At 47.2% G+C, this 24,398-nt stretch overlaps 3 protein-coding genes across 5 annotated transcripts in view; 1 reads left to right on the forward strand and 2 right to left on the reverse strand.

Moving 5' to 3' along the window:
• Nucleotides 1–8,132, reverse strand: part of Hira (histone cell cycle regulator) — a 101,351-nt gene extending 93,219 nt beyond the window's left edge. Inside the window, exon 1 of one of the 2 annotated variants that reach the window (XM_090320619.1) lies at nucleotides 7,980–8,132. In XM_090320619.1, the coding sequence (XP_090176745.1) occupies nucleotides 7,980–8,016 (37 nt within the window). In that variant the 5' untranslated portion in view covers nucleotides 8,017–8,132. The remainder of the gene's footprint in view (nucleotides 1–7,979) is intronic. The other variant, XM_090320620.1, reaches the window with a different exon arrangement.
• An 851-nt stretch (nucleotides 8,133–8,983) lies between these two features.
• Mrpl40 (mitochondrial ribosomal protein L40) lies at nucleotides 8,984–14,632 on the forward strand. The gene is made up of 4 exons (XM_090320624.1): nucleotides 8,984–9,201; nucleotides 9,524–9,607; nucleotides 11,807–11,962; nucleotides 14,200–14,632. The coding sequence occupies exons 1-4, from the start codon at nucleotides 9,149–9,151 to the stop codon at nucleotides 14,522–14,524; spliced, it is 618 nt and encodes a 205-aa protein (XP_090176750.1). The 5' UTR covers nucleotides 8,984–9,148; the 3' UTR covers nucleotides 14,525–14,632.
• C28H22orf39 (chromosome 28 C22orf39 homolog) lies at nucleotides 11,956–21,524 on the reverse strand. 2 transcript variants are annotated; one of them, XM_090320625.1, is made up of 3 exons: nucleotides 21,452–21,524; nucleotides 21,139–21,306; nucleotides 11,956–12,108 (listed from the first exon to the last, which is right to left on the reverse strand). In XM_090320625.1, the coding sequence occupies exons 1-3, from the start codon at nucleotides 21,473–21,475 to the stop codon at nucleotides 11,968–11,970; spliced, it is 333 nt and encodes a 110-aa protein (XP_090176751.1). In that variant the 5' UTR covers nucleotides 21,476–21,524; the 3' UTR covers nucleotides 11,956–11,967. The 2 variants fall into 2 exon arrangements, with proteins under 2 accessions (XP_090176751.1, XP_090176752.1); XM_090320626.1 differs by lacking the exon at nucleotides 11,956–12,108 and adding an exon at nucleotides 19,070–20,455.
• Nucleotides 21,525–24,398: the final 2,874 nt, after the last annotated feature.

Raw genomic sequence — 24,398 nt, forward strand, 5'->3', positions numbered from 1 at the left:
GAAAACCCGAAGTGGCACTGTGGTTCAAGGGGTAGGGCAGTAGCCTTGAGCTGACGAGCTCAGGATCTACGCTTAGGCCCAGAGTTCAAGCCCCTTGAACTGCACGCACCGCCCCCCCCACACACACATAAACAAAACAAACCAAAAACAACAATGAGCTCAAACTCTAGTTGTGCTAAATAAATAAATAAATAAATAAATGTCGTGGGGGAAAGAAAAAGGATGATCAAGCTGATCGTGCCTGTAATCCTAGTTAATCAGGAGGCTGAGATCTGATGATCATGGTTTGAAGCCAGCCCAGGCAGGAAAGTCAGTGAAACTCTTATGGGCAATAAACTATCCCCACAAAAAAAGCAGGAAGTAGAGCTGCGGTTCAAGTGGTAGAATGCTAGCCTTGAACAAAGGAAGCTCAGGGACAGTACTCAGGCCCTGAGTACAAGTCCCAGGACCTATACTCGTGTGCATGCACACACACACATGCATGTACACACGCACACGCGCGCACACACACACACACACACACACACACACACACACACACATGAAATGCGTTAGAAATGCCACGAGGGTAGAATATCCTATATGCAATTTATGCGTAACAATAGCTTTGTCTTCTGCCAATGTTATCAGCACTCCATACCAACAGCTATAAAACTCACAATATCACCTGCCATTGCCCATTTGAGAACCAATGATTTAGAGTAACTACCAAGTGAATCTCATCACCACTGCACTCATTTATCATCCTTAGTTCCCTCCCAGCCCACTCTTAGCTATAGGACTACAGCCTTTACTATGAGGGCTCTTGACTTCATTATCCTCCCATCTAACCCTTATTTCTGTCAAGTTGACTCACCTCAGCAGGATGTCTTAAAATGCTCTTTCCAATGAGACGGGAGAGGGGAATCACAGAACATCCATCATAAAATAATGTCACTATTATTATGTTATGTCATTACTACTATTGAAAATGTCCCAGTATCACTATGAAAGCAGGAACCACAGGCAAAGGTGATCAAGAGGTTTTTCAGTCCTGGTCTTCTTGGTTAGAATAAGCTTCACTAAACAGGTAAAAAGGAATGCTATCCATCTAGGAGTAAGAATTCTAGAAAAAAAATTCCCAGGGATGAGCATAGCCATTGATCTTACTAAATAAACAAATCATAAACTCTGAAATGAAAAATCCAGGGCTGGGAATGTGACCTAGTGGTAGAGTACTTGCCTAGCATACAGGAAGCCCTAGGTTCAATTCCTCAATACCACATAAACAGAAAAAGCCAGAAGTGGGCTGTGGCTCAAGTGGTAGAGTGCTTGCCTTGAGCAGAAGAAGCTCAGAGACAGTGCCCAGGCCTTGAGTTCAAGCCCCAGCACTGACAAAAAAAGAAAAAAAAAAAAGAAAAGAAAATACAGTTGCTTTCACAATGAGGCATACCCCTAGCTTGGTTGTCTTTATTTCAAAAAAGTCTTGTTGAAAACGAACTAAATAACCATCGATGGGGACAAGAGGGAGAAACTGGAAGAGAGGAAAGAAAGGAATGACAATGTCCAAAAATAAATGTACTTTTGCCGGGCTACTGTAATCCTAGTCAATTAGGAAGCTGAGATCTAAGGATCCAGGTTTGAAACTAGCATGGGCAAGAAAGCCCTGGGACTCTCATCTCCAATTAACCTCCATAAATCCAGAAGTGACATAATGGCAAATAGTGATAAGAGAGCTAGCTTTGAGCAAAAGAGCTCAGGGACAGAGCCCAGGTCCTAGGTATAGCCCCAGGACTATAAAAAATAAGAGGAGGGAAGGTAAGGGGGGGGGGTGACTGGAAGCCTGGCCTAGTGGTAGAGTGCTTGCCTAGCATGCACGAAGCCCTGGGTTCCATTCCCCAGTACCACATACACAGAAAAAGCTGGAAGTGGTGCTGTGGCTCAAGTTGTAGAGCATTAGCCATGAGAAAACTCAAGGATAGTGCCCAGGACTGGCAAAAAAAAGAAAGAAAAAGAAATGTACTCTTTACCTGACTTATGTAACTGAACCCCACTGTACATCACCTGTAAAGTAACAATAAGCAAAAATTAAGCTGAGCTCGGTGGCTCATGCCTTTAATCCTAGCTAATAAGGAGGCTGAGACCTGAGGATGAAGGTTCAAAGCCAGCCCAGACCCTAAAGTCTGAGAGACTCTTATCTTTAGTCACCAGAAAACCATAAGGGTGGTAGCCTTGAGCCAAAGAGCTCAGGGACAATACCCAGGCCCAGAGATTAAGTCCCAGGACCACAAATAAATAAACTAATTAATTAATTAAAGAGCTGGTGTGGTGGCTCTCACCTGTAATTCTAGCTATTCAGTTCAAGTCCCACAGGGCAAAACAAACAAACAAACAAAAGTCTTGTGGGCTGGAGTATAGCCTAGTGGTAGTGTTTGCCTAGCATGCAGGAAGACCTGGGTTCGATTCCTTGGTACCATATATACAGAAAAAGAAAGAAGTGGTACTGTGGCTCAAGTGGCAAAGCACTAGCCTTGAGCAAAATGTGTACAAGTGCCCAGGCCCTGAGTCAAGTCCCAGGACTGGCAAAAAAAAAAAAAGTCTGTTAATGGCTAGACTGGTCTTAAACTCATATGATGATTCTATTGAATGCTGGGCTTATAGACATAGCCCCACACCCAGAGCCCAACTGTAATCTTTGAGGTTTTTTTTGTTTTGTTTTGTTTGGTGGTGGTGCTGGAACTCTGGTCCTGAGCACTATCCCTGAGCTGCTTTGCTCAAGACTAGCACCCTACCACTTGAGCCACAGCTCAAGCACTCTACCACTAAGCTGCATTCCCAGGCACCAACTGTAATCTTAACCTAACTCCTAGCTTATTTTGGTAAATCTAAAATAGAATAAAGTTCAGAAAACTATAATAAAAGCAATAAAATATATGGGTATGTTGGGGGTGGAAGTAAAGGTAGAAAAGTGACTAGCATATAACTTCTATGTAAATGACAAATATATTATTAGCTACCATTTCATACCTTAATTTAAGGTAATCTTTTTCTTTTTTAAATGCTGGTTCTGGGGTTTGAACTCTGAGCCTAGGTGCTGTCCCTGAGCTCTTCAGCTTAAGGCTACCACCCTACCCCTGGGCCTGGGCTTTGTCCCTGAGCTCTTCAGCTCAAGGCTACGGCCCTACCCTGGAGCCAAACCCCACTTCCCATTTTCTAGAGGTTAACTGGAGATAAGAGTCTCAGGTTCTTTTGTGCCCAGGATGGTTTTGAACCTTGATCCTCAGATCTCAGCCTCCAGAGTAGCTAGGATTACAGGCATGAGCCACTGTCCAGCTTCCAGAGCTACTTTTGCTCAAGGCTCATCACTGGAGCCATAGTCCACTTCTGGCTTTTTGGAATAGTTTATTGGAGATAAGGGTCTCCAAGATTTTTCTGCCTGCCTTCAAATTAATCCACAGATCTCAGCCTTCTAAGTAGCTAGGATTATAGGTATGATCCACTGACACCCAGCTAAAACAATCCTTTATATTGGGTATAGTGTGAAGTAGAAGTATACAATTTTATCAAGACCTCCAATTTAGATATAAGACCAAAAATTAATGCTAGTAAATGATGGCATCTTTGCCAGATGCCAGGGGCTCACACTTATAATCCTAGCTACTTTGGAGGCTGAGATCTGGGGATCTTGGTTCCAAGTCAGTTCAGGCAGACAAATTCAAAAGATTCTCCTTTCCAATTAACCAGCAAAGCTGGAAGCAGAATTGACTACTTTAACCTGCATTACTGTAGGTGCCTTCTTTCTCTATCATGTCTGAATGGATCACTTGTCACCCTGGAAACAAGCAATGAGCTTTCTTTTCCTTCCCTTTTTGGATTCAGATGACAGAAACTGTATGCTCATGCTGTATGAGACAGGAAATGAGATTAGAATGAGATTAGAGAGCAAGAAAGCAAGAAAGTACAATAATGTGCTCCTAAGGTAGCACTGTGCTTTTTTTTTTTTTTTTTTTTTTGAATCCAGAGGCAATAGGAGTTTACTGACCAGTCAGTACCTACTATTGAGGCTCTAGCTGGAAAGCAGCTCCCATTACTACTACTCACTATTGTTAAAGGTCTGCTCAGCGGTGAATCATACCAACATTATGTCCTCTAGGATAGTGAATTTTACTCCCTAATAGGCCTCCTAACCACAACATGAGACTGAGTTTGATTTTAGACTTTAAAAGGAAGAAAACTGACAAAGAACAACTATAAAAATGTTAAATCCCGCTGGGCGCGGTGGCTCATGCCTGTAATCCTAGCTACTCAGCAGGCTGAGATCTGAGGTCTGAGGATTGTGTTCAAAGCCATCCTGAGCACTAAAGAACATGAGGCTCTTATCTCACTAAAAATTAATCACTAAAAGTGGGAAGTGGGGCTGTGGCTCAAGGGGTAGGGCACTAATCTTGAGCTAAAAGGCTCTTGGACAATGCCCAGGCCCCAGAGTAGGGCAGTAGCCTTGAGCTGAAGAGGCTCAGGGACAGTGCCCAGGCCCAGAGTTCAAGTGCATAACTGACAAAAAAATAAAAAAGTTAAATCCCACCCTGCTAAAGCCCTTATTTCTGTTCCCAATGGAACTCTATAATCATATAGGGAAGTATGTAAAGCAGTTTTGTTTTGCCAGTCCTGGGCCTTGAACTCAGAGCAGGAGCACTGTCCTTGGGCAGTCTCAAGGCTAGAGCTCTACCACTTGAGCCACAGCTCCATTTTTGGCTTTTTCCTATGTATGTGGTACTGAGGAATTGAACCCTGGTCTTCATGCATACTAGGCAAGCACTCTACCACTAGGCTAAACTCCAGCCCAAAGCAGATATTTTCAAGCTCCATTCTAGTCCCATGGAGAGGCTGCAGGGCACCACCATTCTTCTCTACCAGGCTGATGACTTGGTTGCAGACTCATTCATTGGTGCCTATATAATTGCTTAAGCAACTCTACATGCTTTTGCTTACTCAGCTTACAACTTCAATCCTACAAAAGAATTTATCAACAAGGAAGAACTTAGGCTGGGGGAGAGTGGCTAAAGCCTATAATCCTACATAATCAGGAGGCTGAAATCTGAGTATCACAGTTCAATGTCCGCCCAGACAGGAAAGTCCTTAAGACTTTTATCTCCAATTAACTAACAAAAAGCCAGGAGCAGAGCGGTGCCCCAAGTGGTAGTGCAGTAGCCTTGGGTAGAGACGCACAGGGTCAGTGCTCAGGCCCTGAGTTCAAGCCCCAATTCCAGCTTGTACAGATACACAGACACACATACACACACACACTCGCAGCAGCCCTTTGCCTGATGCTCAGTGAATTAATTTGTAGTTTAACGAGTATTAAAGGACTAACACACACACACACACACAAAGGAAGAAATCAAATGGCAGAAGATAGGAAAAAGGCTGCAAAAGGCTAAATGCACAAAAGGATTCAGGCTAATCATTTCAATACAATACAAAAATTCCTCCAGACTTTCACTTACATAGCCAACTAGTTCATAACAAAATGTTTCCTTTTCTAATTCCAAGAGCTGTAGTTTGGAATTTTAACACATATGTCTACTTCTCTCTCTCCATTTTGTTTGGTTCTGGAGCTTGAACTCTGGCCTGGATGCTGTCCTTGAGCTCTTCAGCTCAAAGCTAGTGCTCTACCACTGGAGCCACAGTACCACTTCTGGTTTTCTGGTGGTTAATTGGAGAGAAGAGTTTGGAGGACTTTTGTGCCTGGGATGGCTTTGAACTGAGATCCACAGATCTCAGCCTCCTGAGTAGCTAGGATTACAGGTGTGAGCCACCAGCACCTGGCTAAGATGTATACTCTTTATATCAAGAAATGCTCTTCAAGATCAACAGGAGATGGCTGGGAATGTGGCTTATGGTAGAGTGCTTGCCTAGCATGCATGAAGCTCTGGATTCCATTCCTCAGTACCACATAAACAGAAAAGCTGGATGTGGTGCTGTGGCTCAAGCAGTAGAATACTTAGTAAAAGAAGCTCAGGAACAGTGCATAGGCCCTGAGTTCAAGTCCCAGGACTGGCATCAACAGCAGACATTGAAGTTTAAGGATTTCACTAGCATGCACAAGAGACGTAGTTGAATCTTCATAAATAATTGAAACCTCAGCTTTCTTGGTTTTAACTAATATTTATTATATACTGATTACATGAAAGGTATTGCTGAGTTCAGTAGGAAATACCAAGGGGAATGAAAATAGTCACAACTTCCACGCAAGTACACAACACATGTGGTAGGATAACTCCTCTGCCATGGCTTCAAAAGGAAAAAGATTAATGCCAGGTACCAGTCACTGAGGCCGAAATCTAAGGATCATACTGAGAAACCAACTCAGGCAGAAAAGTCTGTGAGACACTTATTTCCAATAAACTATCCAAACGCCCTGAAAGTGGAGCTGTGGCTTAAATGGTAGAGTGTTAGCCTTAGGCACAGTCCACAGACTCAAAAGTACACAGACTCAAAATTCACGCTCTAAGACCAGCACAAAAAAGAAAAAAAAAAAAAAGGTGGGTGCTAATTGCTAATGCTAATAATCTATTTAGGAGGCTAACATCTGAGGATTAAGGTTGGAAGCCAGCCTAGGCCGGACTGTCCCAGAGACTCATCTCCAATAATCACCAAAAACTGGAAGTGAAACTGTGGCTTCAAATGATAGCACACTAGCCTCCAGCAGAAAAGCTGAGGGACAGCGCCCCCCCCCCCCCAGTTCAAGCTTGGTGGCCAACAACAAAAAAAAAAAAAAAAGGAGGAAAGAAGGAAAGGAAAAAGATGACCTGACCTGAACTCTGAAAAATGAAAATGATGTAATTACAATAAGTTGGAGGGAGAGCAGCACTTCTGGCAACAACAAACACAGGCACACCGACACTACATACACACACACACACACCTCATGTTGAGGTTAGTTTGGCTGTAGGAGTGTTCTGGGGTCAAGTTGAAAATGAAAAAGGGCACATATATTTAAGAAAAAAAAAAAAGGCAGAAAGTATCTACTACTCCTGCTTTTAAAAGAAAACTGTAGCTCCCTCTAGTTGCACTACAAAGTAGACAGTATCAGGACAACCCTTTAGCAAAAGGGGTGAGTGACGGGTGCCTCCTGGGACTGCATTCTGGTAATTCAGTACTATCAGTGGAGGGTAGGGGTTCTCTCTCTTCAGAGTTGCCCTGGGGTGCAAAGTCCAATTCTTTTGACAAGAAGGCGCGACTAGGACAAAACTGCTAGTTATCACCGACCTCGGTTTACCGGAGCGAGATCGCCACTAGAGTGGATGAGTCCCTGGGGGGGGGGGGGGAGATTCTTGGAGGTCACTACTGCAGAGCTAAGAAGCTCCTTGCCCTAGGTCACACGTGCCCACTCGTCCCCAATCCTAGCTGCTCTGATGTCCCTGGTGGGCACCCAACGGTGGCCTTTACACGGTCCAATCTAGGATTTTAGTCCTAGACTGCCTATTCCGGGACGACAGTCCCCCCCGAATGAGGGCACTGTCACTAGGCTCCAGGCCTCGGCAAAGGTAGTTCACAGTTCCTCCCGCAGATCTAGGTCTCCATCGGGCCACAGGGAGAGGCCGCCCTGGTTTCACCCTCGGGACCATGGGAGTACCTTCTGATCAGTGCAGATGGGTGGCAGGACCTGGTCGGCGCCCGGGCGCGCGCGCGCCCCCCCCCCGCCCCTAGGTCGAGGCCCCCTCCGCCGACTACGGGTGGGCGGGCGGCGCAGGAGTCCGCGCCAAAGCCTTTCGGCGAAGGCGGACGTCGCCGCAAAGCACGTGCCCGGGCTCGCTGGCTTGTCGGCGCGCAGGACAAAGTCCGTTCCGGCCGGCTCTGCAGCTCGGGAGCCGGGCACCAAGACACCCCGGGAACGAGGCAGGCAGGGCCTGCGCGTGGTTCCAACCCGACTCCAGACGCCGACCCCACTCCGGGATCTGCCTCCCCCCCCCCCCCCGCGACTCCCTGCGCGCACTCACCATTGTGGTTGACCCAGGTTGGCTTCAGGAGCTTCATTGTTCGGCCGCCGCCGGGCTGAAGCGAGAGCCGGGTCCCTCAGCGCGCCCGGGCCATGGAGCTGCCGCCGTCGCTTCCTCCCGTGCCGCCCACCCTCCGGCCGCCGCCCACCCCGCTCCCTCAACGCCGCCGCGCCATCGCCGGCCCGCGACCCCAGCCGCCGCCACAGCCGCCCCCCGCGCTCGGCCGCCGCCGCCACCACCGCAGCCGCATCCCCTGCGCCGCTCCTCCTCCGGCGGCTCCCGGGCAACGCCGGAAGTCACGGCGCGCACCTGCCAAATCGCCCCGGCGGGAAACCGCTCCCAACACGGACCGTGCCGCTCAGGCTCTTTCGACAGGCTGGGGGGCAGCGTCGGGCGACTCCGCTTGGGAGTCCAGTCGGGGCGCGGCCACTGACCGAGGAATGGGGAGGCCTGGACAGCGGCAGGCCAGCAGAGCCTGGAGTTGCAGCGAGACGGGACAGGCTGTCCAGAAAGCAGGCTGTTCCAGGGTGTTGTGGACAGCCTGTCACCAGCTCCACCTGGCTGGTTCCGAGTCCGACTTGTTAACTTAGCTTCCGTCATACATCAATGCGCTCTACTGGGCATCTTGCCAAGTGCCAGCCCCGTGTTGGCGCCTGGATGCAGCCACGGCGTTCGGCTGTTCCCCCCCCCACCCCATCCCGCCCCACCCAGACTCGGGAAAAGAGCAGGCCAAGGCTTTCAAGGGGTAGCGGGGGGAAGCTGAAAGTGAACGTCTTTATTGGAAGATCGGGGCTGCTTTGACAGTTATGGACATTGGGGCCTGGACAAGTAAGGGGACAACCTCTTGGCCATCCCTTTGGCACTGCGGGGGTGCCGATGGGGAGGGTGGAGGAAGAGGCACACCGACTCTCTAGGCGGAGCCTGCGCTCGCCGTCGTAGGGGCGGGCGCTGGAAGCCGGGTGGAGGTGGAAGCGCTTGCGGCGTGCGCTGCGACGCCCAGGGGCGGGGCTGCGTCAGGGGCGCGGCCAGGATTGGCTTAGCCGGAGAAGGGCCGGAACGCGAGAGTCCGGGGCTAAGCAGACAGTCGAACCTCCGTCGGGGTACCGCAGGCCGGACCGCCACAGGGCGCGCGCCCGGAAGTCGCCGACAGGTCAGCTGCAGGCTAAGCCATGGCCATCGCGGCGCGGCTGTGTGCCGCGCGGGCCCTGCGCCCGCCAAGTGGGTAAGTACCAATGCAGGTGGCGTGGCAGAGTGCCCAGGGCATGGGCTGGCGTATTGCAGCTGGGGCCTCTCTCCCTGGTCCACTGGTACCCCAGGAAGCTGTGTCTCCCATGGGTGAAAAATCTGTGATTACAGACCTTTCCCAAGTGGTATGTGGTGTGGGCGGGGATTTTGAAAGTTTTCCTCCTTGACCTTGTCATATGTAATACTTAAAAAAATGCCCCGGCTTTTTTTGGCGAGCACTGTGATTTTGTGTGTGTATATGTGTGTGTGTGTTCGTATAAATCGGTGAGAGTCACTATACATAGTCTTCTCTCCTTCAGGCTTCCTGGAATTTGGTTGATACAGATCAGAGACACCCACCAGCGAGCTTCATTGTTGTCCTTTTGGGATCTCATCCCTATGAGGTAAAAATTCAGCTCTGGGTCTGACCTCTTTTAGGGGTGTGAGCAACAAAGCAAGAATTTTCTATGTTTGGTTAGCCAAATTTGCAACCTATAAGGCTTCTCCCAGTTAAATTTAAGTATCAAATTACTTTAAAGAGCATCTTGTGTGTTTTAAAAGGCACAGTTGAACCAGTGGGCCTTTATCTTCCCTGCTCATTCTGACTCCCCCGCGGTGGGAGAGGTTCAAAGATTAAGGTAATTTCCACCTAGAACTCTGAACACTTGTCAGGAACTTGATTCAGTACATTTTAATGTTAAAGCATTTTTTTTTTGGTAATTTCTGGGTACCAGTGGCTCAGACTTGTAATCCTAGTTACTCAGGAGGCTAAGATCTGAGGATCACAGTCCCAAGTCCAGTCCAGCAAGAAAGTTCATAAGAGTCTCTCAAATTAGCCACTAAAAAGCTGGAAGTGGAGCTGTGGCTCAAGTGGTAGAGTGCCAGTAAGGTAAGGGCAGTACTTAGGCCCTGAATTCAAGCGTTAGTACCTGCATACCAATTTAAGAGAAAAAGAAAAAGGCCAGGCACTGATAGCTCACATCTGTAATCCTAACTCCTCTGAGGATCAGAATTGGAAGCCAGCCTGGGTAAGAAAGTCTGTGTGACTCTTACCTTTACTAACCTTTCAAAAAAGCCAGAACTGGAGTTGTGGCTTAAGAAGTAGAGCACTGGGCTGGGAGTGTGGCCTAGTGGTAGAGTGCTTGCCTAGTATGCACAAAGCCCTGGGCTGGATTCCTTGGTACCACATTCACAGCAAAAGTCAGAAATGGTGCTCTGAGTCAAGGGTAGAATGCTATCCTTGAGAAACAAGAACTGAGTTCAAGCCCCAGGACTGGCAAAGAAAAGGAAGAAAGAAAAAAAATAGAGACCCAACCTTAAGGAAAAGAAGGTCAGGAACAACACATGAGCCCTGACTTCAAGCTCTAGAACCAGCATTGGGGGCCGGGGATAGTAGAAGCTGGGTATCAGTGGCTGATGTCTATAATCCTAGTTAGTTAGGAGACAGAGGGCCGGGAGTTTGGCCTAGTGGTTAAAGTGCTTGCCTAGCATGCATGAAGACCCGGGTTCTATTCCTCGGTACCACATACATAGAAAAAAGCCTGAAGTGGTGCTGAGGCTCAAGTGGTAGAGCTCTAACCTTGAGAAAGTCCAAGGACAGTGCTCAGGCCCTGAGCTCAAGCCCATGACTGGCAAAAAAAAAAAAGGGGGTTAGGAGACAGATCTGGGGATTGTGGTCCAAAGCCAGCCCAGGCAGAAAAGTCTGAGACTCTTCCCCCCCACCCTCCAGTCTTGGGCCTTGAACTCAGGGCCTGGGCACTGTCCTTGGACTTTCCCAAGACTAGAGCTCTACCACTTGAGCCACAGCACCATTTCTGGCTTTTTCTATGTATGTGGTACCAAGGAATTGAACCTGGGTCTTCGTGCATGCTAGGCAAGCACACTACCACTAGGCTAAACTCCTGGCCCCAAAGTCTGAGACTCATTATATCCAATTAACCACCAAAATGCTGGAAGTGAAGTTGAGGGAGTAGAGCTAGTCTTGAGCAAAAAAAGTTAAGGGACAGCACCCAGACCCTGAGTTCAAGCTCCAAGACTGGCACTAAAATAAAATATAAACACAAAATTGATTGTTCTTTATAGTAAATTACAACTGGGATATATATTCCAAAGAGTAAGCTAGAACTTTTGCTAAAGCTGTAAGAAGGAGAAATGTGTGAAATAATTTTGATAAGTAAATGAAAACATGCTGGTCATTTTTGCTATACTTAGTTTTAAGGCATTTTTAGAAACCCAAGTTCAATTAAAATGTGAACAATGAGCTTCTAATATGTCAGTTTAGTATGTTTACTTTTCAGGGCAACCTGAATCTCACCACTGAAGATCAGACTTCACCTCAGTTATACTCAGTACTCCTTCATACCCTTGAACCCCTTCCTGGGGTTGCTAACACCCACAGAGTTCTTACCAGGAATTCTGGTGAGATTTTCAAATTCATGGAGATCAAAAAGGGAAATGTTTGATTTAGTTAGCTTTTTTTATTTTAATTTAAATTTTGCTGTTGTTAGAAAGGTGATGTACAGAGAGGTTACTGTACATAAATCAAGTAATGAGTATATTTCTTTTTGGACAATGTCACTCTTAGTTTGATTTTTGTCCATTAGAGCAGAACCTGTGCGCAAGAAGAAGATAGATACTAAAAAAGATCAGGCCGCAAAAGACCGTTTGAAAAAGAGACTCCGAAAACTAGAAAAGGCTAACCAAGAGCTAATTCCCATTGAAGATTTTATTACTCCTCTGAAGTTCTTGGATAAATCAAGGTAAGTTATCCTTTGGGCTTGTAGTCTTTTGGGCAAGGGAATCTCTTTAACCTCAGGTAGCTCTTGCTGAAATTCACACTTGTAATGATGATAGGTCTGTAGAGTTGACTTGGCCCTAGTCTTGATTCTTTTCTCCTTGATTGTATCTTGGGAATGGGAAAAAGTTTGGACCTTAGAATAGCTGATAGGGAGGAAAAAGACGAACCACCACCATAACAGATAGTTATTTGATGAGTCCAGCCAGTTACTAATAGAATTTGGGTGCAAAGGGTTGTTGCTCATTTGTGTGAATAGTCTTGGCCATGACACATGGCAGGACCCTGCGTTCTAGAGCCCCCGAGTCTGTCCCAATGCTGTGAATGCTCACAGTTGGTGTGTGTTGCAATTGTGTTGTATGCAGAATTAGGAGGTCTTGCTGCCTTCCTTTTCTATTTATTTATTTTTGGTCAGTTGTGGGGCTTAAACTCAGGGGCTAAATGCTATCCTTAAGTCTCTTTGTGCTCAAGGCTAGCACTCTGGCACGTGAGCCAGAGTTCCACTTCTTGGTTTTGAGTGATTAATTGGAGATAAGAGGCTCACAGGGACTTTTCTGCTCTAGCTGGCTTTGAACTGCAATCCTCAGATCTCAGCCTCCTAAGTAGCTAGGATTTCCAGGTGTGAGACACCAGCACCAGGCTGCTGCTCTCTTTTAAAAATAGGGGGCAGGAGGTGGGGAGCAGGAATTTGGCTTAGTGGTAGAGTGCCTGCCTAGCATCCACAAAGACTTGGTTTGGATTCCTCAGTACCACATACATTAAAAAAAAAAAAAGCCAGGGGCCAGGAGTTTGGCCTAGTAGTAGAGGGCTCGCCTAACATGCATGAGGGCTCGGGTTCGATTCCCTGGTACCACGTACATAGAAAAAGCTAAAAGTGGTGTTGTGGCTCAAGTTGTAAGGCTCTAGCCTTGAGAAAGCCCAAGGACAGTGCTCAGGCCCTGAGTTCAAGCCCTGGGACTGGGGGGGGGGGAGGGAAGCAAAAAGCATGGATCATGAAACAGCAGGTCCTGTGTGCATGTCTGTGTGTTCGTGCTTATGCATGTTTGTTTGTGTTTGTTCATGTGTATTCTAAGATTGAACTAGGCTCTTGTCTCCCTGAGATTTTGGTATGCATCTCACTTTTCTCTAGCATCACCCCTTGACAAAGAGACTCTTCGTGAGGCAGAGAAAGTGCTACCAGTTTGCTGAGAGATGTTTCCTCTCCTAGTGGAAAGAAAATGTCCTTGATCTCTAGCATTAATTACAGCTTCTGCTATAGTCAGCATTCTATTCCTTGATGTGTCCCAGACTTGTACTTTTTTTTTCTTGGAAACCTTTTTTTGTTGTTGTTGGTCGTGGGGCTTGAACTCTTGGTCTGAGTGCTGTCCCTGAGCTCTTCAACTCAAGGCTACCCCTACCCCTGGAGCCACAGCACTACTTTCGTTTTTCTAGTGGTTAATTGAAGCTCCTGCACCCAGTGGAAACCTTTGTTTTCTTTAAAATAGGATTTTGTAGGAAATGAAGGGAAGGAATAGTCCTTTTATTTATTTATTTGGAAATGGGTAAAGAGCCAAAGAAATAAAACAGAAATGACGGCAGTGTTCTTTTGTAGTTGAAAATATGCTTCCGATCTGAGAGCCTAAGGCTAACAGGTCTGTGTTATTTTAAGCTGTGTTACAAATATAAGTAATAAGACATTTTGTTTCTAGTTTTCCTAAACTATACAGCCCTTCTCCTTTCCCTTTCCTGTACCAATTCAGAGGGCAAACCCAGGTCAGAGTTGTAGGATAAGGGGTGATAATGATAATATAGATATGTGATGCTGGGTAATTTTATGAATGTAGGCTCTTAAGCCGGGCACAGTGGCTCACACCTGTAATCCTAGCTGCTCAGGAGGCTGAGATCTGAGGGTCAAGGTTCAAAGCCAGCCCAGGAACCAAAGTCCACAAGACTCTTAAACACTAGAAAATGGGAAGTGGGGCTGTAACTAAGGAATAGGTAGCCTTGAGCTGAACAGCTCAGGGACAGCACCTAGGCCTAGAGTTCAAGCCCCATGACCCACCCAAAAAAAAAACCCAAAAAACAATGTAGGCTTTTATTGCATTTTTCCTGAGTTTTGGCTGTACCTGCAGTGGGATGATTGGGTCATGTGCAGTCGCACAGGCACCCATATCAGCAAGGTGAGTACCCCTGCATCATACCTCTGGACTTGTGTGTACACAGACAGCGGCCTCCGGTGGAACTCTCCTTTGAAGAGAGTGAGCGGAGAGCTCTGCTTCTGAAGAAGTGGTCACGGTACAAGCAGCAAGAGCATGAGGCTGAGAGGAATGCAATCACATCCATGCTGAAGGCCCAGCAAGAAGCTCTCCAGGAACTGAAACTTGAGTCCTCAGAGCTCTACACTGAGGCGATCAAGCGGGACTCCAGCCTGTTCCCCTTTGAGAGGGAAGGGCCACATTACACTCCACCAATCTCTAACTACCAGCCCCCTGAAGGCAGATACAATGATACCACCCAAGTATACGTACAGCACGAATTCAAGAAGTAGAATTGAAGGCAGCATGTTTCAAATTACACCACACTTAAGAGGCAGGATGGCAAGATTGAATGTGTTTTCCAGACATGCTGGTTACAAATAAAAATATACTCAAAACCATCTCTGTGTCTTGGGTTATTAGCAAAATTCATTCACCTGGGGCTGGGAGTTTGGTCTAGTGGTAGAGTGCTTGCCTAGCTTGCATGAAGACCTAGGTTCGATTCTTCAGTACCTCATACATAGAAAAAAACCAGAAGTGGTGCTGAGGCTCAAGTGGTAGAGCTCTGGCCTTGAGAAAGTCCAAGGACAGTGGTTCTGCCCTGAGCTCAAGCCCAGGACTGGCCAAAATTTAAAAAACAAAAAAAACTTTCACCTGCAGATGAATGGGAATCCTGCCCCAATACCAAGTATTTTGATGAAGATAACAATGACATTAACCCCTTTTCTCCAGTGGGAGAGAATACAGTTTGTTTTTGTTTTTTAAAGGATGAGGTTGGGGGGGGGGGGATGGGGGAGGCTGGCAGTTTGACCTAGTAGTTGAGTGCTTGCCTAGCATGCACAGAGACCCAGGTTTGATTCCTCTGTACCACATACATAGAAAAGCTGGAACTGGTGCTGAACTTGGGCCCTGAGTTCAATCCCCAGAACTGCCCCACCCCCAAAAAAAAGGAAGCTGGGAGTTTGGCCTAGTGGTAGAGTGTTTGCCTAGCATACACGAAGACCCAGGTTCGAATCCTCTGTACAACACACATAGAAAAAAAGCCAGAAGTGGTGCTGTGGCACAAGTGGTAGAGTTCGAGCCTTGAGAAAGCCCAAGGACAGTGCTCAGTCCCTGAGCTCAAGGCCCAGGGCTGACAAAAAAAAAAAAATGCTCATGCCTGTAATCCTAGCTGCTCAGGAGACTGGGATCTGAGGATCAAGATTCAAAGCCAGGGCCGGGAGTTTGGCCTAGTGGTTAAAGTGCTTGCCTAGCATGCATGAAGACCCGGGTTCGATTCCTCGGTACCACATACCTAGAAAAAAGCCGGAAGTGGTGCTGAGGCTCAAGTGGTAGAGCTCTAGCCTTGAGAAAGCCCAAGGACAGTGCTCAGGCCCTGAGCTCAAGCCCAGGACTGGCAAAAAAAAAAAAAAAAAAGATTCAAAGCCAGTCTGGGCACAAAAGGACCTGAGACTAATTTCCAGCTAACACTAGGAAAAACAAAAACAAACAGGAAGTGAGGCTGTGGCTCAAGGGTAAGGCCGTAGCTGTGAGCTGAAGAGCTCAGGGACAGCGCCCAGGCTGAGTTCAAGCCCCACGACCCCACCCAAAAAACGATTCCAGTTGTGCAGTGACAGTACCACCTGCAGGCAGCACAGAGGTACTCCGGAGTGGAGATGAAGCAGGTGTGGGATTTTGCGAGAAGTAGTACCTTCCCAGGGGCACAGGTAAAAGAACTAGGACAGTAGAGCAAGCCAGGGACACATTAAAGCTGCTCTGTCCTCCAGGAGGACATGAGGCCTAAGTGAAGCTGAGTGCTAGATTTTATTTATCCTTGTTAATGATTAATGTATTTTTCTGTTCAAGCTGCAATAACAAAATATCAGACCAGGTGGCTTAAACAACTGAGACTCTAGCAAAATTTATTTTTCTTTTTGGTGTCAGTTCTGGCTTGAACTCAGGGCTTGGCTTGGGTGCTGTCCCTGCCTGAGCTTTTGTGCTGAAGGTCAGTAATCTGTACTTGGGCCACAGGCTTCCCTTTGTTTTTTTGCTGGTAAATTGGAGGTAACAGTCTCACAGGCTTTTTTATGCCAGCCTTTGGGCTTCAAGTCTATGCCGAGCATAGACTTGTCCCTAAGCTTTTTTTTTTTTTTTTTTTTGGTCAGTCATGGGACTTGAACTCTGGACCTGCCTGTTATCCCTGAGCTCTTTAGCTCAAGGCTACCTACCGTCCTATTCCTTGAGCCACAATGCCACTTCTAGTTTTCTGGTGATTAATTGGAGATAAGAGACTCATGGACTTTTCAGTGGCTGGCTTTGAACTGTGATCCTCAGATCGAGGCCTCCTGAGTAGCTACGATTACAGGTGTGAGCCACCACACTTGGCTCCTTAAAGATAATTTTTATTGACTGATTCGTTGATCTTTTTTTTTTTCCTGCCAGTCCTGGGGCTTGAATTCAGGGCTTGGGCTTTCTCAAGGCTAGAGCTCTACCACTGCAGCCACTGTACCATTTCTAGCTTTTCAAACTCCTGCCCCACTTCTGGCTTTTTCTATGTGTACGGTCCCCCTTTTTTATCTCAGCATTATTTTCTTGACTTTCTCATCCAAGTTGTTGCGTGCATAGTAATTTATTTCTTTTTCAAATTGTAGGGATTTTACCATGGGTGCATAGCAGTTTCTTGAACAAATAACACTAAATCCTGCATGGCATAGATAAGAATTGTTTTGTGAAGGTAATTTCAATTATTTTTCTTTTGTTTTTCTTTTATGGTGCTGGCCTGGGGCTTGAATCTGGGGCCTTGGTGTTGTCCCTGAGTTTCTTTTGCTCAAGGTGAGTGCTCAACCACTTGAGCCACAGCCCCACTTCCAGGGCTTGAACTCAAGGCCTGGGCACTGTCCTTGGGTTTGTTCCTCAAGGTTAGCTAGCACTCTGCCACTTGAGCCACAGCATTATTTCTGGCTTTTCTATATGTGGTACCAAGGAATTGAACCCGGGTTTTTGTGCATGCTATGCATGCATTCTATCACTAGGCCAAACTCCTGGCCCCTGGCCTATAATTTTTAATAACGGCTATGGGATTGAAGAGTGTTTAAAACTGGGTGTAGTGGTTCATGCCTGTAATCCTAGCTACTCAGGATGCTGAGCTCTGGGGATTGCCGGTCAAAGCCAGCCAGGGCAGGAAAGTCCATGAGATATCTTCAATTAACCACCAGAAAACCGGAAATGGTGCTGTGGCTCAAGGAGTAGGGTGGTAGCTTTGAGCAGAAAAGTTCAGGGAGGGGTTGGGAGTTTGGCCTAGTGGTAGAGTGCTTGTCTAGCATGCACAAAGACCTGGGTTTGATTTCTTGGTACCACATACATAGAAAAAAGCCAGAAGTGGTATTGTGGCTCAGGTGGTAGAGCTCTGCCTTTAGAAAGCCTAAGGACAGTGCTCAGGCCCTAAGTTCAAGGCCCAGTACTGGGGGCGGGGGGAAAGCTCAGGGACAATGCCCAAGCCCAGAGTTGAACCCCCCCCCCAAAAAAAAGTGTTTGTTTACTATTGGGTTTTCTATAAATAGTGTAAAAGACACTTCTATTTTAAGCTTGTATACCCTTTCTTCCTAACACTGACCATATTTTAGACTTGTTTAATGTTAAGAGACTGAATATGAGCCTAGCACATGCTAGGAAAGTAGTCTGCCACTGAACTACATCCCTGGCCTGAGACTCATATTTGCCAGTGTTTGATGTTTAAGTGTTTTCCTTATATTACAAGAGAAACTTGTTGAAGGAAACCTGTCAGTTTTAAAACTGAGATCTTGGACGACTGGGATGAAAATAGCAGTGTATATATGTATCCTGCAGGGTACAGTTAAACATTGTCTTTGTGAAACTTGTTTTAGTGATAATGTGCTATAAGTAACAGTATGTACCAGACCAGAACTCAGAGGTAGGCCTGGGCCTTGACTATGTAAGGTTCTAGGTTTGAGTTCCAACTCTGAAAAGGAAAAATGAACATAGAGTAAATTCAGGAACATTTTGTCCAGAAACATCTGTTGGTGTGGAAGTAGTTCCATAGGGGGAGGAGTCACAATGCAACAATGACACATTAGAACACCTGAATATTCCCAGAGACCCATAGACTGGCAAAAGGAGAATACATTGTAGCCATGTATGAAGCTTTCAAATAACACAGGGCTAAATAAGCAACAGATAGAACATGACAGGATGTGGGGCCGGGAGTTTGGCCTAGTGGTTAAGGTGCTTGCCTAGCATGCATGAGGACCCGGGTTCGATTCCTCGGTACCACATACATAGAAAAAAGCTGGAAGTGGTGCTGAGGCTCAAGTGGTGCTGAGGCTCAAGTGGTAGAGCCTTGAGAAAGTCCAAGGACAGTGCTCAGGCCCTGAGCTCAAGCCCAGGACTGGCAAAAAAAAAAAAAAAAAAAAAAGAACATGACAGGATGTAACTGCACAGGCAGAGCCTTTCTCAATTGGTATCCTAGTAGTCTCTCCACCCACTATCCCAGGAAAGCAGCCCCAATATCACAGATCGTAACATTCTTGTTTACAAGTATCTATCCCCAGCACCTCCTTACTCTTCATGGTTAAAAATGATCATTATTAAATCAATCACTAGGTTAAAGACTCCCTGTTCGATTCAGATACATCAAGACTGCCTCTAGGTTGGGGTAACTGGCTCGCTATTTTTGCACATTCTGTTAGTGCATATTAACTGTACAGTGTAGGAGATTTCACTGTAGTATCTCTACCTATGCATACTTGGACAGTATTTTCTCTTTCACTCACACACACACACAGGGTTCTCTTTACACTCTCCTTTGCTCTTGAGATGCCTTTCATAGAACATAAAACACATTTGAGAGGAAATCTTAGGCTTTAATATATGCCTTTCTAGAGTGATCAATGATTTTGCCTCAGAGTGAGAAGAGATAGCCAGGCAGGAAGCAGAGAGGGGGCTGAGCGTGGGCATGATGCTTGTTGTGCAGCCAGGAGAATCATCCTAGTTTTTTAAATTCATTTTTGTCTGTCAGGGAGCTTGACCACTGGGCCTGGGTGCTGTCCCAGATCTCTTCAGCTCAAGGCTAGTGCTCTACCACTTGAACCACAGTGCCACTTTGGTTTTTGGGTGGTTAATTGGAGATGAGTCTCACAGACTTTTGTGCCCAGGCTGGCTTTTAACCATAATTCTCAGATTTTGGCCTCATGAGTAGCTGGGATTAGAGGCATGAGCCATTGATGTCTTGCTGTTTTGTTTTTGTTTTTTCTTAAGCCTAGACTTCATGTACAGCTGTAAGATCATGTGTTCTGTAGCTGTGTGAACTTCTTTAAAGCAAACACAGGGCCGGGAGCATGGCCTACTGGTAGAGTGCTTACCTAGCATGTACGAAACCATAGGTTTGATTCCTTGGTACCACAAATACAGAAAAGTCCAGAAGTGGAGCTGTGGCTCAAGTGGTAGAGTGCTAGCCTTGAGCAAGCCCAAGGACAGTGCTCAAGCCCTGAGTTCAAGCCCCAGGACTGACACCAACAAAACAAAACAAAACCCCACAGCCTTTGGAAGCAAAAGGCCAGCAAGCACCTCATGTTCAGCATGCCCTGTCTACATGTGCAGTGGCAGCGAGCAGAGGGTGACCCCAGCTTCAGTACCAAGGACTGGCAATGTATAGCAGCCTCCAAGCCTGAAAAAAGGAGAGTTGTTCACAGCAGCACAACTGTTGAGTCACTTCATTCTGACCCACCCAGGGGTCAGGCTAACACACCAGGGCTTACCTAAGAATTCTAAATCAACACTGCTCTCAGTGTTGCTGCTGTTGCGGTGGGGGTAGAGATGAGTTGTTCTGACTTGTCGCTCACAGGCACTTGCTACAATGCTTGCCTTTGTGTAATTGTGGGCATAAATTATCTTTTGGAGCATCATTATGGCAAGATGCCCTGGTGCAGATGAGTGGTGGCAGGCAATGCTAGAGAGGTTCTGTTCTGTATTCCAGGTCAGGCTGCTGCTCAGAGGGACACATACAGAGTTTTGGGCTAGCCACAGTCCTTAGGGCTACATCAGGCCCCACAAGAAACACTCAAGACAGTCACACAGGCAAAGACAGGGGTGCTGGTCATTCATCACTCATCCTTCTCCTGTGGCAGAGGAAGGTGCCATTCTGCAGGGGGCCTCTGCCTCAGAACCCATACCAGGGTGTGTTTCTGTGCAGCTTGGACGCGGGACCGCTCGCTCTCACAGAGGGATTGCTGTGCAGACAAGACTGTGGTCACTTCCTTTTTCATGGACTAGGTCCCAAAGTCCCAAGTGCTGTCATGGCCCAATACCACCTAGCTCAGCATCTTTCTGAATATAGACAGTCAGATGCAAGTGTACAGTGCTTCTAGTATACCTTGACGGCTGTTCCATATTAATACGCATCGATCTAACTACATACGTGTTCCTCATAGGTTACTATGAAACAACCATAGTCTTTTATAAGAGTCTCATGGACTTTCGTGCCCGGGGTTGGCTTTGATCTCAGATCTCAGCCTCCAGGGTAGCTAGGATTACAGGCGGGAGCCACCAGCGCCCGGCAATGAGACGCAATTAGACTCATCTCCCATTAAGTGCCAGAAAGACAGAGGTGGAGCTGTGGGTCAAGTGGTAGAACTCCACCCGTGAGCCGGCAGCGTGGCTCCCGCCTGCCTTCTCACCTACTCAGGAGGCAGAGAGCAGACTCGACAGCCCCCAGCCTCAGGGCTAGGACTACGGGCGTGGGTCACCAGCGCCGAGCTAGGGCCTTCTTTCTTTCGTGAGTCCTTAACCCTGGCTCGGGGAACGCTGGAGGGCGACTAGCGCTGTCACGCTCTGGACCTCGTACTTAGGAAGCGCCACCCCGTACTTAGCAAGCGAGGGGGAAGCCCGGGCCCTCGCCTCCCAGCGGGCGCACCTGGGCCTCGGCGCTCCGGCGCGTCTCCCAGTCGCGGCAGCTGGTCAGGTCGCGCAGCCACTGCGCGCAGGCGGGCGGCTCGCCGTGGACGTAGTAGTGGTGCAGGAAGTGCCTGGCGCTGCGGCAGAGCTTCCACTCCTCGCGGTAGGCCTCGCAGGGCCGCGGCGGCTGCGGCAACAGATGGCGGCCTGAGCAGGGCGCGAGCGCCGGGCCCCGCTCCCGCCACCCCGCCCCACCTGCTCTCCCGGAGGGAACGAAGACTAATCGGGGCCGCCGCGGGGGCCACCAGACCCAGTGAACCCCGAGCGCTCACCTGCCAGCTGCCAGCGCCTGCCATGTCAAGGTATCCGCCAAACCACGCCTCGCCCCGACGCTAGCCAATAAAAAAGGAGACAGCACCATGACGGACAGATACAATAAGCAATGAACTCCGAAAGAATCGTGTTGGCCCGCCTCCTCGAGAACGCCGAGAGACAGTCGGAGTTCACGAGCCCCTAACAGCCCCAGGTATTCTCCAGGGCGGAGGCTGGGGCCCGACGAGGCGCCACCCCGCCAGAGGCCTAGACCAAGACCGGCCAGGTGCAGCCAGGATCCAGGCTACTTCTAATAACTTGGATAACTATTTTATATAGCACAGGCACTTAGGCATTACACCTTTGTGCTCATCCCCTCTGAGTTTCCCCCTGTGGTCTCACTTTGGATTAAGGTCTAGAATCCACTATACTTGCTCATGCCCCGGTGTATTGTTGATCCAGACAAAATATGCTCCGTTTGTCTCTCTGAGGTAGGTTCACCTCCCTTAACATGATTTATTTCCCTACAAATGGCATACTACTTTTTTCTACCAGCTATGATGTGTTGTTTTTTTAGGGGAGGGGGCACTGTCAAGGCTAGTGCTCTACCACCTGAACCACAGTGCCACCTCCAGCCTTTTCTGTTTTCATGGTACTGAGGCTTCAAACCCAGGTGCTAGGCAATCGGCAAGCACCCTACCACTAAACCACCTTCCCAGCCTGTGTAAAATTCTATTGTGTCTAAGGACCACATTTTTCTGGCCCACTCACTCACTTACTATATGCGTCTGGGCTGTTTCCATAACTTGGTCATTGTGAATAGTGCAGCACTAAACATGGATGCCCAGTGTTTTTATGGTATCCTGGCATGTGACTGGTGGCTTTTTTTTTTTTTTTTTTTTTTGCCAGGCCTGGAGTAAACTCAGGGCCTGAGCACTGTGCTTTCCTCAAAGCAAGCACTCTACCACTTAAGCCATAGCACCACTCCAGCTTTTTCTATGTATGTGGTACTGTGCATGCTAGGCAGGCACTCTACCACTAGGCCAAACTCCCAGCCCCTGATGGCTCATTTTTTAAGTACAAACTGAGCTTCAACTTCTAGGCAGTGAAATAGATCTGTTGCTTAGCCTGAGTGCCCACTCTGAAGTAAATCACAAAACAGAGGTAAGGAAAAAAAAAATCAACCCTTTAGGGGTTGGAGGTGTGGCTTAATTGATGGAGCGCTTGTCAATGAACCAAAGCATCATGTGCCAAGTTCATGTTCCAGTCTCAAGACTGTAAAATAAAATCACTAGAGTTGTGCTGAGAGTTAGGACATGAGATGACATTCTGTAGGAACCCCAGCAGCAAGTGAGTGTCTTCTGAGGAAAGGACATTCTTATCATAAGGACAATGGAAGCAGAGACAGCTGGAGGGTTGGCATAAATGCCCTGCACTACTAATGCAATTGCTTTCCCAAGGGGAGCTTCCTTATGCAGTTATAGGAACAGACAGTCCAGGAATACCTAGGGTAGACTCAAAGTTACAGTGTTGTCAGGGTTCTTGTTGTTCAAGTGCATGGCTCATCTACCAAGTATGAAGTAGGAACTGAGCGTTGGTTGCACACCAGGATGCAACAATAACAACTAGGCCCAAGCTTGAAGTAACCACACTTTTTTATTTTTATTTGGCATCACAAGGCTAAGCAGTGAGGTCTACCCCTGGCCCAGGCAGGGAAGTATCTATCTAGCAAAGGGCAAAGGAGGAGTTTCAATGTATAGTAAGAGTTGTGGGGCTGGGCCACCGTTCACAATTGTAATCATAGCTACTCAGGAAGCTGAAATTGAGGAGCACAGTTCAAAGTCAACCTGAGCAGAAAAGTCCCCATGAGATTCTTTTTTTTTTTTTTTTTTTTGTCAGTCCTGGGCTTAAGCTCAGGGCCAGAGGACTGTCCTTGGATTTTTTTCTCAAGGCTAGAACTCTACCACTTGAGCCTCAGCACCACTTCTGGCTTTTTCTAAGTATGTGGTACCAAGGAATAGAACCCGGGTCTTCGTGCATGCTAGGCAAGCACTCTACCACTAGGCTAAACTCCAGGCCCCCCCATGAGATTCTTATCTCTAATTACTAAAGAACCAGAAGTGGGGCTGTGGTTAAAGTGGTAGAGTACTAGCTAGCCTTGAGCAAAAAGAGCTCAGGGACAGCACCCAGGCCTTGAGTTCAAGCCCTATGACCCACAAAAGAAAGAAAGAAGGAAGAAAAGAAAGGAAAAAAAGAAATGTTGTGGGGATTGGGAATGTGGCTTAGTGGTAGTGCTTGCCTGGTATGATGAGTCCCTGAGTTCGATTCCTTGATATCACCATAAACAAAAAAAGAAAAATAATAAAATTGAAAGAAAACTATTAGAAAAAAAAAACCCAAAGAAACATCAGAGGTTGTGACTTGGAAACACAAAAGCCCAAGGCCAGGACCCACAGCAACATATTATGCACAAAGTAATTTACTAGCCAGTATAATCCTGCGAAACAGACCTCTGGTGGCAGGTCAACACAGTGCTTCATGCCTCCCTAAGCCATGTTCCATGTCTGTGACTCGCAATATATATATATATATATATTTTTTTTTTTTCTCCCAATTCTAGGGTTTGAACTCAGGGCCTGGGCACTGTCTCTAAGCTATTCAGCTCAACACTAATGCTCTATCACTTTGAGCCACAGTGCCACTTCCGTTTTTCTCTGGTAGTTAACTGGAGATAACAGTCTCATGGACTTTCGTGCCTGGGCTAGCTTTGAACCGCAATCCTCAGCTCTCAGCCTCCTGAGATCTGTAGGATTGATTACAGATGTGAGCCGCCAGTGCCCAGCTTTCATTTTATTTTGGTGCAGGTACTTGGGCTTGAATTCTTCTCAAGCTCTTACTTATCAGCATTTTCACACACAGCTAGAGTTCAACCACATCTAGCTCTCTGCTGACCATTTGGAGATTAAG

This window comes from Megascapheus bottae, chromosome 28 (assembly GCF_031878675.1).
Source record: "Megascapheus bottae isolate mThoBot1 chromosome 28, mThoBot2.hap1, whole genome shotgun sequence".
Classification (NCBI taxonomy): Eukaryota; Metazoa; Chordata; class Mammalia; order Rodentia; family Geomyidae; genus Megascapheus; species Megascapheus bottae.

What these genes read in the sequence shown, in the direction of transcription:
- Mrpl40 (XM_090320624.1), top strand. Translation starts at nt 9,149, where the DNA reads ATGGCCATCGCGGCGCGGCTGTGTGCCGCGCGGGCCCTGCGCCCGCCA. An exon ending in TGGGATCTCATCCCTATGAG is followed by an intron (nt 9,608 to 11,806) that starts GTAAAAATTCAG and finishes TTTGTCCATTAG; the next exon opens with AGCAGAACCTGTGCGCAAGA. An exon ending in AAGTTCTTGGATAAATCAAG is followed by an intron (nt 11,963 to 14,199) that starts GTAAGTTATCCT and finishes GTGTGTACACAG; the next exon opens with ACAGCGGCCTCCGGTGGAAC.
- C28H22orf39 (XM_090320625.1), bottom strand. Translation starts at nt 21,475, where the DNA reads ATGGCAGGCGCTGGCAGCTGGCAG. An exon ending in CAGGCGCTGGCAGCTGGCAG is followed by an intron (nt 21,307 to 21,451) that starts GTGAGCGCTCGG and finishes CTGTTGCCGCAG; the next exon opens with CCGCCGCGGCCCTGCGAGGC. An exon ending in GCCGGAGCGCCGAGGCCCAG is followed by an intron (nt 12,109 to 21,138) that starts GTGCGCCCGCTG and finishes CCCATTCCCAAG; the next exon opens with ATACAATCAAGGAGAAAAGA.